At 54.1% G+C, this 12,737-nt stretch overlaps 1 protein-coding gene across 1 annotated transcript in view; it reads right to left on the reverse strand.

Annotated features, from left to right (window-relative positions):
* Positions 1–12,737, reverse strand: part of YME1L1 (YME1 like 1 ATPase) — a 171,705-nt gene that overhangs the window by 61,114 nt on the left and 97,854 nt on the right. Inside the window, exon 10 of the mRNA XM_075315530.1 lies at positions 3,832–3,984. Coding sequence (XP_075171645.1) covers positions 3,832–3,984 — 153 coding nt within the window. The remainder of the gene's footprint in view (positions 1–3,831; positions 3,985–12,737) is intronic.

Genomic DNA, 12,737 nt, shown 5'->3' on the forward strand with positions numbered 1-12,737 from the left:
AGCGGAGAGATTCCATCCGGAACCGTCAGGTTCTCTGTCTGTTGAGCAGTGGAAGTCCAGAACGGGGCGGAGTGATCCGTCCTATCTTGGTACCACGAACAAGCTGGAGTAAAAACCGCGACTACGTTCTTGAAGGGGAACGGGGATCGCAACTCCTCCTGCCGTCAGAGTGTTCACCGCCTGAAAACGTGCATCGGCTCGCTCGGGGGGCGGAGATGCTCTGAAGAAACGAGTCGGAGGACGAGAACTGAGCTCTATCCTGTAACCGTAAGACAGAATGTCTCATCCATCGGTCTTGGACATGTGGGGACCGCTCCCCTGACCTGGACCGCCATGCAGAAGAGGTTCTCTGGCTCTTCTGTGGCCCGTTGGACGATGAGGATTGGGACCTAGCTGAGGGTGCTGAGGTCTCTTTGGTTTGGGCTGGGTAAGCATGAGTCCTTTCCCTTGGACTGCTCAATCGTTTCATCCAATTGTTCGCCAAACAATCGGTCGCCAGAAAAAAGCAAACCGAACAAGAGTTTCTTGGAAGCAGAATCTGCGTTCCATTCGCGTAGCCACATGGCCCTGCGGACTGCCACCGGAGTGGCGGATGCTACCGCTGTACGGCTAGCCGAGTCCAGGACAGCATGCACGGCGGAGGATGAAAATACCGACGCCTGAGACGTCAAAGACGCTAATTGCGGAGCAGAGTATGACCGCATTAATCTCAGACCGAGCAGCTGAGATAGCCTGGAGTGCCCACACTGCTGCAAAGGCTGGGGCAACGGACGCGCCTATGGCTTCATAGATGGATCTCATTAGGAGCTCTGCCTGTCCGTGGCATTCTTGAGCGTTGAACCGTCAGCCACTGCTACTACTGATCTAGCCGCCAGTCAAGAGACTGGAGGGGCACCTTGGGACACTGAGCCCAACCCTTAACAACGTCAGAGGGGAAGGAACAACGTGTGTTATAAGGCGTTTAGTAAAAACGCTTGTCCGGGAAAGCCCTGTGCTTCTGGACAGCATCTCTGAAGCTTTTGAGAGCCACGTCCGGACAGAGTCCTGGGTTGCGACCTCCGCCTCATCCTCTATAGAGTCCTAAAGCTGAGACCCTTGATGAAGTCGGGGAAGATTCTAAGCAAGGCCGCTTAGCCGGTCTGGGACTGCGGTTCGTGCCGGAGTCCACCACGTAATAACCAGAGGCCACCCCAGGAGCACGCTTCGTCGCAGACCGTGAGAGGCCTGGGGGCGATCCCGCAGTGCCCGGGGCCTGTGTAAGGGGCCGGTCTGGACTGCAAGGTCCTAGTATCTTAGCAGACCATTTGTCCATAGCCTGAGCCATGGATAGTGAAAATGACTCAGAGTTTCTCAGCAAAAGCTGCAACTCTGTCCCTGCCGCCTGGACAGGGGACGCCGGCGGAGCTCAACCAGTGCCCCCGACTCCGGCTGAGCGAGTGCCACATGGCCCGAGCAATGCTCACAGTGATCACTGAGGGATACATATGTACAGCCGAACTGTGAAAATGCATACAAACATTATATATCTATATATACAGTTCAGCACTCTAGGGGGCCCAGCACTGAGGAGAAGCCCCCTGGCGTACCGACCGCTCAAGCAGTTGCTGCTTAAAAACATGGCTGTCGGCGTTTACAGTGGAGGGGGGAGCCGTGGGCGTAACCCCAAAAGTGCGGGAATCTGGTGCCCCGAGTGAAAACGTGAGGGGGGCGGAGGACAGCCGAGTGTGCTCCAGCCCTCACTGTCGGTCTCAGACTGACCGTCCCGCCCTTCCCCCTGACTGGCAGGGCCGGGGGCGGGAGTTTAAGGCGCTAGGCCGCAAAAGCCGGGGGCTAGAGTTAAAAACCGCGGCCGGCAAGCAAGTGCGGTCGGCGCGGTAGTCTGTACTAACCCCGCAGGCGCTGCCAAATCTGAGGCCAAGGTGCTCCATGCACCGTCCCCAAGTGGACACTGAGTACCTTGCGGGGATCAGTGTCGTAGAGTGATTAGTGAGGGGGGCGGAGGACAGCCAAGTGTGCTCCGGCCCTCACTGTCGGCGTCAGCCCGACCGTCCCGCCCTTCCCCCTGACTGGCAGGTCCGGGGGCGGGAGTTTAAGGCACTAGGCCGCAAAAGCCGGGGGCTAAAGTTAAACACCGCGGCCGGCAGGCAGGCGCGGTCGGCGCGGTAGTCCCGTACCAACCCCGCAGTCACTGCCAAATCTGAGGCCAAGGTGCTCCATGCACCGTCCCCAAGGGGACACCGAGTATGCCGTAGAGTGCTTAGTGAGGGGGGCGGAGGACAGCCAAGTGTGCTCCAGCTCTCACTGTCGGCGTTAGACCGACCGTCCCGCCCTTCCCCCTGACTGGCAGGCCCAGGGGCGGGAGTATGCGGTACTAGGCCGCAAAAGCCGGGGAGTAAAGTTATAAGCGCAGCCGGCAAACAAGCGCGGTCAGCGCGGTAGTCCCGGCGCACCAACACACCCAGCAGCTGCTGCAGCGTCCATAACACAGGCGCTCTATGCGCCGTCCCCAAGGGGACACAGAGTACCTCAGAGGAGCAGGGCCTTGTCCCTGACGATACCCGGTCTCCTGTCCAGCAGATTCCCCCAGGGGCTGCGGAGGGAGCACGGTCCCAGTGCCTGGTGACTGGTTAGGATCCCACTTCACCCAGAGCCCCTAAGGGATGGGGAAGGAAAACAGCATGTGGCTCCTGCCTATGTACCCGCAATGGGTACCTCAACCTTAACAGCACCGCCGACCAGAGTGGGGTGAGAAAGGAGCATGCCGGGGGCCCTGTTATGGGCCCTCTTTTCTTCCATCTGATATAGTCAGCAGCTGCTGCTGACTAAATTGTGGAGCTTGCGTGCATGTGTGCCTCCTTCGCACAAAGCATAAAAACTGATGAGCCCGTGATGCACGGGAGGGTGTATAGCAGAGTGGAGGGGTTACACTTTTTAAAGTGTAATACTTTGTGTGGCCTCCGGAGGCAGAAGCTATACACCCAATTGTCTGGGTCTCCCAATGGAGCGACAAAGAAATATTGCTGTATATAGCAAAAATTAGTCTTCTTAGAAGCCTGGCCACAGGGAGGTTTTGCAGGAGCGCGGCTATGACAAACACAGAGGTCTTTTGCAGATCTGTGCTGTAATAGCAATCCATCAGAGACCTGCAATCACGTCACGGGTGTGCAAAGGGTGCTTGAAATGTCACACCCCCATGCCGGCATGTTAACTCCTGCTGTCAAAGTTTGACAGCAGGATTTAATAGGTTATCAATTGCGGGCAGAACTCCACTCTATGCACGATTGTTAGCACAGCCATTATCCCCCCACCCCCACCCCCACCCCCCGTAAGCCCACTCCAAACACCAGCTTCCAACATGCGCCGTACATTTAGAGTGGATATCGTAAAGGGGTTACGTAGACAAGAGCTGCAGGTTTGAAATGAAGAACATTCTGATGAGGAGGATGCCAGTGGGCATATCAACCTTTGAGCTGCAAGGGGTAAACGGTGAGACTTCCACTAAACTTCTTTGGTGATAACCAAAATCTTGCATACTGTTTTTCCCACAAGTTTGAACAAGTATAGTGCTCAATTGTGGTCATGTGACCGCCGTTCTCAGCTCAGAAACTGTCGAATCCTCGCAGTGCACAGTGTGTGCGTCAGGAGGATTCAAAAGTCTGCAGGCACTGATTGACCGCAGACTTATCACTTTAGACCGGACAACCCCTTCAAGCTTCAGTTCCCGACACAGTTTAGGTGGATGATGTAGTAAACAAAAAAAAACCCCAAAACAAAGTAAATGGGGTGCAGCACTAAACCAGCACTGATCCACCTAATTAGAAGCGTACGTACTGAATAGATTCCTAATGCGACTTGCTCCAACGCCTACAAACATCTCATCAAATTCAGAACCAGAAGCATAATAGAAAGGGACATCGGCTTCTCCCGCCACAGCCCGAGCAAGGAGAGTCTTCCCAGTTCCAGGTGGTCCGACGAGAAGGATGCCTAGGGAAAAAAAATAAATAAATAAATACTAAATAATAATAAAGTTATTTCTACCACATCCTAGTCAAACATAGATTAGAAAAAAAAAAAAATAGTACGCCATAAACACTATTCTAAGCGATCAAACACACCCAACTATTAATATGATCAGAGTAATTATATACAGGATGAGTCACTACAAAGAAAAAAAAAAAGAGAATTTTGTTTACTTACCGTAAATTCTTTTTCTTATAGTTCCCTATTGGGAGACCCAGACCATGGGTGTTTAGCTTCTGCCTCCGGGGAACACACAAAGTACTACACTTAAAAGTGTAGCTCCTCCCTCTGAGCTTATACACCCCCTGATGAGCAGACTCAGCCAGTTTAGTGCAAAAGCTGAAGGAGAATAGCCACCCACAAGTAAAAACAGAGCAAGAACCGGAACAACCGGAGACTCTGTCAACGACAACAGCCGGTGATAACACACGGAACAGGAAATTGCCAACAGGCAACAGGGAGGGTGCTGGGTCTCCCAATACGGAACTATAAGAAAAAGAATTTACGGTAAGTAAACAAAATTCTCTTTTTCTTCATCGTTCCTTTGGGAGACCCAGACCATGGGACGTCTCAAAGCAGTCCCTTAGTGGGAAATAAACAGAAAACTAAGAAGTAGGCAGAACCTAACTTCACAAATGGGCGACAGCCGCCTGAAGGATGCGTCTGCCCAAGCTCGCATCTGCCGAAGCATGAGCATGCACTTGGTAGTGCTTTGAAAAGGTATGCAGGCTAGTACAAGTGGCAGCCTGACAGACTTGTTGAGCCATAGCCTGGTGCCTGAAAGCCCAAGAGGCACCGACAGCTCTGGTCGAGTGTGCCTTGATCCCCGGCGGGGGAGGCACCTGAGAACACTGGTAGGCGTCCGAAATGATCGACCTAATCCAACGGGCTAAGGTCGGCTTAGAAGCAGAGAGGCCCTTGCGCCGACCTGTGGTTAGCACAAAAAGAGAAGTGCACCGCCTAAGAGCAGCGGTGCGAGACACATAGATCCGGAGAGCACGCACCAGATCCAGAGTATGCAGTGCTTTCTCAAAGCGATGAACAGGGGCCGGACAGAAGGAAGGTAAAGTAAAGTAATGTCCTGGTTAAGGTGGAAGGGAGAGACCACCTTAGGAAGAAAGTCCGGAGTCGGACGGAGAACCACCTTGTCTTGATGGAAAACCAAAAAAGGTGACTCCGAAGAGAGCACAGCCAAATCGGAGACTCTCCTGAGGGAAGTTATGGCCACCAGAAAGGCCACTTTCTGTGAAAGACGAAACAAAGAAACCTCCCTAAGAGGCTCAAAAGGGGGGTTTCTGCAAAACCGTGAGAACCAAATTAAGGTCCCAGGGATCCAAGGGCCGCCGGTAAGGCGGAATGATGTGAGACGCGCCCTGCATGAAGGTGCGGACCTGAGCCAGCCGAGCGAGACGCCGCTGGAACAGCACTGACAGAGCTGAGACTTGTCCCTTGAGAGAGTTGAGGGACAGTCCTAGCTGCAGACCGGACTGTAAAAAGGACAGAAGGGTCGGCAAGGAGAATGGCCAAGGAGGATGGCCGGAAGAGCGACACCAGTACAGGAAAATTTTCCAAGTCCTGTGATAGATCTTGGCGGAGGAAGACTTATGGGACCGAGTCATAGTGGATATGACTTCCGGAGGAATACCAGAAGCCGTCAAGAGCCAGGACTCAAGAGCCACGCCATCAATTTGAGAGCTGCAGAATTCAGGCGGAAAAACGGACCTTGTGAGAGAAGGTCTGGACGGTCCGGGAGATGCCACGGCACCTCTACGGACAGATGGAGCAGGTCTGGGTACCAAGCTCGCCTGGGCCAGTCCGGAGCAATGAGGATGACTCGACGGCCCTCCATTCTGATCTTGCGCAGGACTCTGGGCAAGAGAGCTAGAGGGGGAAACACGTAGGAGAGACGAAACTGGGACCAGTCTTGAACCAGAGCGTCCGCGGCGAATGCCTGAGGATCGTGGGAGCGATCCACGTAAACAGGAACTTTCTTGTTGTGACGGGATGCCATTAGGTCCACGTCCGGAGTGCCCCATTTGCGGCAGATTGACTGAAACACTGCCGGGTGCAGGGACCACTCGCCACTGTCCACGGTTTGACGGCTGAGATAATCTGCCTCCCAGTTTTCCACGCCTGGGATGTGGACTGCGGATATGGTGGACTTGGAGTCCTCCGCCCATTGAAGGATGCGTTGTACCTCCAACATTGCCAGGCGGCTGCGTGTCCCGCCTTGGTGATTGATGTAGGCAACCGCTGTCGCGTTGTCTGACTGGACTCGGATGTGCCTGCCCGCCAATAGGTGGTGAAAAGCTAGAAGAGCCAGAAGCACGGCTCTGGTTTCCAGCACATTGATCGAAAGGGCTGACTCGGACGGAGTCCAAGTGCCCTGCGCTCTGTGGTGGAGACATACCGCTCCCCAGCCGGATAGACTGGCATCTGTGGTGAGGATCACCCAGGACGGAGCCAGGAAGGAGCGCCCCTGGGACAGAGAGAGGGGCCGAAGCCACCACTGAAGAGAGCTCCTGGTCTGTGGCGACAGAGCCACTAACCTGTGCAAGGAGGAAGGCCGCTTGTCCCAACAGCGGAGAATGTCCAGCTGCAGGGGACGCAGATGGAACTGGACAAAAGGAACAGCCTCCATTGACGCCACCATTTGACCCAGCACCTGCATCAGGCGCCTGAGGGAATAACGGCGGGGCTTCAGCAGAGAGCGCACCGCCAGTTGGAGGGACTGCTGTTTGACTAAGGGCAACTTCACAAGTGCCGGCAAAGTCTCGAACTGCATCCCTAGGTACGTGAGACTCTGGGTCGGAGTCAGAGAGGATTTGGGAAGATTGACAAGCCACCCGAATTGGGCTAGAGTGGCGAGAGTGAGCAAGACACTCCGCTGACAGTCCGCGCTGGATGAAGCCTTGACTAGAAGGTCGTCCAGGTAAGGAATCACTGCCAACCCCTGTAGGTGCAGGACCGCAATCACTGCTGCCATGACCTTGGTGAATACCCGAGGGGCCATGGCCAACCCGAAGGGGAGAGCCACGAATTGGAAATGATCTTCTCCGATTGCAAAACGTAGCCAACGCTGGTGTGAAACTGCAATTGGCACATGCAGATAGGCATCTCTGATGTCGATGGATGCCAGGAAATCCCCTTGGGTCATTGAAGCAATGACTGATCGCAGAGACTCCATGCGAAAGTGCCGCACCTGAACATGCTTGTTGAGAAGCTTGAGATCCAGGATGGGCCGGAAGGAACCGTCCTTTTTGGGGACTAGGAAGAGATTTGAGTAGAAACCTCTGAACCGTTCCCGGGCGGGAACCGGTACAATTACTCCGTTGGCCTGCAAGGATGCTACGGCCTGCGAGAAGGCGGCGGCCTTGGAGCAGGGGGGAGTTGAGAGAAAAAAATCTGTTTGGCGGGCTGGAAGAGAATTCTATGCTGTAGCCGCGGGAGATGATATCCCTCACCCACTGATCGGAGACGTGTTGAAACCACGCGTCGCCAAAGTGGGAGAGCCTGCCACCGACTAAGGACGTTGCTGGCGCGGACAGATAGTCATGAGGAGGCTGCCTTAGCGGCAGCACCTCCTGCGGTCTTCTGTGGACGCGCTTTTGGGCGCCAGTTGGATTTCTGGCCCTTGGCTGAGTTAGTGGACGAGGCCGAGGGCTTAGAGGACGACCAGTTGGAGGAACAAAAGGAACGAAACCTCGACTGATTCCTACCCTGGACAGGCTTCCTGGTTTTGGTTTGTGGCATGGAAGTACTCTTCCCGCCAGTAGCTTCCTTAATAATTTCATCCAGCTGTTCACCGAACAGCCGGGACCCAGCAAAAGGGAGCCCAGCAAGGTACTTCTTAGAAGAAGCATCTGCCTTCCACTCTCGAAGCCACAAGATCCTGCGGATAGCGAGGGAATTAGCCGAAGCCACCGCAGTGCGGTGAGAAGCCTCCAGCATGGCAGCCATGGCATAGGATGAAAAAGCTGAAGCTTGGGAAGTTAAGGCAACCATTTCGGGCATAGATTCCCTGGCGAGGGAATGCATCCCCTCTAGAGAAGCAGAGATGGCTTTGAGAGCCCACACTGCTGCAAAAGTCGGGGAGAACGAGGCCCCCGCCGCTTCATATACGGATTTGGCCAGAAGGTCAATCTGGCGGTCAGTGGAATCCTTAAGGGAGGTGCCATCAGCCACCGACACAACGGTCCGGGCTGAGAGTCTAGACACCGGGGGGTCTACCTTTGGGGAATGAGCCCACTCCTTGACCACCTCAGGTGGAAAGGGAAAGCGGTCATCAGAACCACGCTTTGGGAAGCGTTTGTCAGGACAGGCCCTGGGCTTTGTCACAGCGGCCTGAAAACTGGAGTGGTTAAAGAACACACTCTTTGCTCTCTTAGGCGAGGTAAACTGGTGCTTTTCTGCCAGAGAGGGTTGCTCCTCTGATACTGGCGGATTGAGATCCAGTACAGAATTAATGGAAGCAATCAAATCACTAACATCTGAGTCACTTTCGGACAGATCAATGGGGTACATGGAGTTAACCTCCGAGTCCCCCGTAAAGGCATCCTCCTCATCCTGCGAGTCAGCTCCTGAATCACAGCCGCGGGACGAGGAAGGAGAGGAAACCCTGCGTCTCTTCTCAGGAGGACGGGGTCTGGGACCAGATGATGAATCCTCTGTGAGCTCCGGTCCTGAGAGACCCCTAGCAGCAGAGGCACCCTGTGAAGGGGGCTGATGCATGTTCAGCAAAGTCCTGGACAGAAGTCCCATGGAGTCAGCAAAAGACTGGGAGATAGACCTAGAAAAGGATTCTACCCAAGCCGGGGGTTCAGCCACAGGAGCAGGAGCAGCCTGAGAGACCACTGGGGGTGAGACTCCAGGCTGAGGCACCGCCAGGTTAGAGCAGGCATCACAATGTGGGAAGATGCTCGGTTCAGGCAGCAGGAGGTTACATGCAGTGCATACTGAATAAAGCTTTGGAGCCTTGCTCCTCGTGTGAGACATGCTGCTGGAGTGGGGGCTCTGCCAGAGAATGAACCCCAGAGAGTATATACAGAGGTCCACAATCGGAGACCGGTTGTGGCTTACCAGACCGCTGGAGCGGTGTTGTGTGCCCTCCAGATCCCGAAGCCCGGACCCCCAAGCACAGCACCTCAGCAGAGATGCTGCAGACCAGCGCTGCAATGACTGATCGCAGAGAGAACGCTGAGAAAATGGCCGCCGGAGCGAAGAGAGGGGGCGGGACTTGCTTGAGGAGTGGGATCTGGAGGGCCATAGAGACCTACAGGGGAGGGGACACACACTGCAGTGGGGAGTGTCCCTCCCCTGTACAGAACGGCCGCCGGGCGGAGCCGAGCCTGTCTTTCTGCATGAGTGACATGCGAGGGCAGTGAAACAGAAAGTAGGCCTCCGGCGAAGCCGGGGCCTAAATTTGAGCGGCGCGGCCGACGCGCAGGCACCATCGGCGCGGTTCTCAGGCGACAGCTAGAGAACCCGCCGGAAATGTCAGAAAACACAATAAGCACACTCTCCCACAACAATAAAGTACAGGGACCCCAAAAACTAAACGTCTCAGGTACTTAGCTTGCTGAGACGCAGGGCCAAGTCCCTGGGGATGAGTGCTCTGGTCCAGCAGGGTCCTGAAGGGCTGCGGATGGAGACCGGTCTCCTGCCAAGCATGGAGAACCGTGCTGGCTCCCACTTCAATCCAGAGCCCAGGAGGGATGGTGAAGGAGCACGGCATGTAAGGCTCCAGCCTAGGAATCAACCTTACAACACCGCCGACACAGTGGGGTGAGAAGGGACATGCCGGGGGTCCAGACGTGGACCCCACTCTTGAATCTCGTTCCAAAAGGAATAATCATATGAGAGTGCATGTGTGGATGTATGCCTCCTGAACACAAAGCGATAAACTGGCTGAGTCTGCTCATCAGGGGGTGTATAAGCTCAGAGGGAGAAGCTACACTTTTGTGTAGTACTTTGTGTCCTCCGGAGGCAGAAGCTAAACACCCATGGTCTGGGTCTCCCAAAGAAACGATAAAGAAAATCCTGTAACTTCTAAGAGACCATCGCACTGAAATTTTGACTTTATATGAGAAACGGATGTTATAAAGCCAGTGATGAAAATCTCCACGGTTCACATCCGAGAAAGCCTGTATGTGTCTTGCCATATTGCTGAATGTATTCCACAGGACGTCTGGGATCATAGCCAGTATACATACACTGTATGTTCTCTCGGAGAGCCTGTAATGATCATGGCTTGTTGCTGTACACCTGACTTTCAAATGGTCGCTAAAGAAAAAAATTTGGCGGTGTTGAAGGGAATCTGTCACCAGGTTTTTGTTCCCCCATCTGAGAAAAGCATGATGTAGAGACAGAGACCCTGATTCCAGCGATGTGTCACGTACTGAGCTGTTTTCTGTCATTTTGATAAAATCAATGTTGTTTCTGTTGCAGATCTAGCAGTTATACATAGTTCATGAATATGCTGGACTACCTGCAGAACACCAAGTAGTCCTCTAATGATAATCTACTGCTGATTAAACTGTGATTTTATCAAAACTACACTAAGCAGCCCAGTAAGTGACACATCACTGGAATCAGGATCTCTACATAATGCTGCTCTCAGATTAGGTGGCAAAAGCCTGGTGACAGATTCCTTTAAAATCAGGCGACTTTGGTGGCCACAGTCCCTTGGAGATTACTTTGTCATCAAATAAGGCTTCAATCTCTCACATACTGACAACTGACATGTGCACCATCAGTTGGAAGTCACCCATTCTAAGTTCCTCACTGTCCAACTGATTGATGAATATTTGGAAGATTTCCATGTACAGCGCTGTGGTCACTGTTGCTTCAAAACAAAATGAGGCCAATTATGTGCTGCCTAGAAATGGCCACCAAACACCAAGTTTTTCTAGGTGAAGAAACGTTTCATGAAGCGTGTGAGAGTTGTCAGCTGACCAAACACTTGTTTTGTGAATTGATGTAGCCACGGAGGTGAAACCAGGCTGGGTCGGTGTACCACGTATAGTCCAATATGTTTCTTTTTCAGCAATGAAGGTCTGGAATCACTGACCATAAATTCTTTTCTTTTGATCCAGCCCTTTTAATTCCCAAATGACAGTGCCTCTGTACGGGCGAATACGACCTTTCTTTGCTAATCATTTGCATGTTGAATACAAGAAGTCGCCGTTTCCCAATTTTGAATGGTTTCCTCGGACACTTTTGGACGTCCTCCATCATGCCTATCCAGTAATGTTCCTGTACATTCCATCTAATTCACCAATAACTTCATACACGCTTTGGACGGCGGATTTCATCCTCCAAACTTCTATAGAAAAACTCTCTTTGGCACCTCCTTAAGGACTCTGTTTTCTAACAAGTTTTCACAATGAAAACACGCACCTCCGAACAGTATTTGTACATTGTTAAAAAAATGAAAAAGGAATTTGGCAGGCGAGACATGTAAGCACCACAAACTGCCGACAGGCAGAAAGGAATGAAGTCTATGGGCGGCACAGTGGCTCAGTGGTTAGCACTGCAGCCTTGCAGCGCTGAGGTCCTGGGTTCTAGTCCCTCTAAGGCAGGGGTGTGGAACCTTTTTCCTGTCGGGGGCCATTTGGAAATCTCTACCAACCTTCGGGGGCCGCACAAAATTATCAATGTTTAAATGACCCTGCTATATTGGGTGAAGCAATTAATTAACTGGGGGCATGGGGCTGGGGGCATGCACACCACAAGCGGGGCTGGGGGCACAGACACCACAAGCGGGGCTGGGGGCACAGACACCACAAGCGGCGCTGGGGGCACAGACACCACAAGCGGGGCTGGGGGCACAGACACCACAAGCGGGGCTGGGGGCACAGACACCACAAGCGGGGCTGGGGGCACAGACACCACAAGCGGGGCTGGGGGCACAGACACCACACGCGGGGCTGGGGGCACAGAAATCACTGGAGGGAGCACAAACATCACTGGGGGGAGGCAAAGACATCACGGAGAGGCTGCACACAGGACTGGGGGTTTGGGCTGCACACAGGATCGGGGGGGATGAGCTGCACACAGGATTGGGGGGGATGGGCTGCACACAGGATTGGGGGGGATGGGCTGCACACAGGATTGGGGGGGGATGGGCTGCACACAGGATTGGGGGGGGATGGGCTGCACAGGATTGGGGGGGGATGGGCTGCACACAGGATTGGGGGGGGATGGGCTGCACACAGGATTGGGGGGGGGATGGGCTGCACACAGGATTGGGGGGGGATGGGCTGCACACAGGATTGGGGGGGGATGGGCTGCACACAGGATTGGGGGGGATGGGCTGCACACAGGATTGGGGGGGATGGGCTGCACACAGGATTGGGGGGGATGGGCTGCACACAGGATTGGGGGGGGATGGGCTGCACACAGGATTGGGGGGGGATGGGCTGCACACAGGATTGGGGGGGGATGGGCTGCACACAGGATTGTGGGGGATGGGCTGCACACAGGATTGGGGGGGATGGGCTGCACACAGGATTGGGGGGGATGGGCTGCACACAGGATTGGGGGGGATGGGCTGCACACAGGACTGGTTGATGGGCTGCACATAGGATTGTGTGGGGGTGCACACAGGACATTCGGGGGCTGCACACAGGACATTGGTGGGCACACTGCGCTGAGAGTTTCATGCAACTCTGGAGGGTTTTCAGAACTGGGGTGGGGAGGCACAAAGCATTGGGCAG

The sequence above is a fragment of the Anomaloglossus baeobatrachus genome, chromosome 6 (genome assembly GCF_048569485.1).
Source record: "Anomaloglossus baeobatrachus isolate aAnoBae1 chromosome 6, aAnoBae1.hap1, whole genome shotgun sequence".
Lineage (NCBI taxonomy): Eukaryota > Metazoa > Chordata > Amphibia > Anura > Aromobatidae > Anomaloglossus > Anomaloglossus baeobatrachus.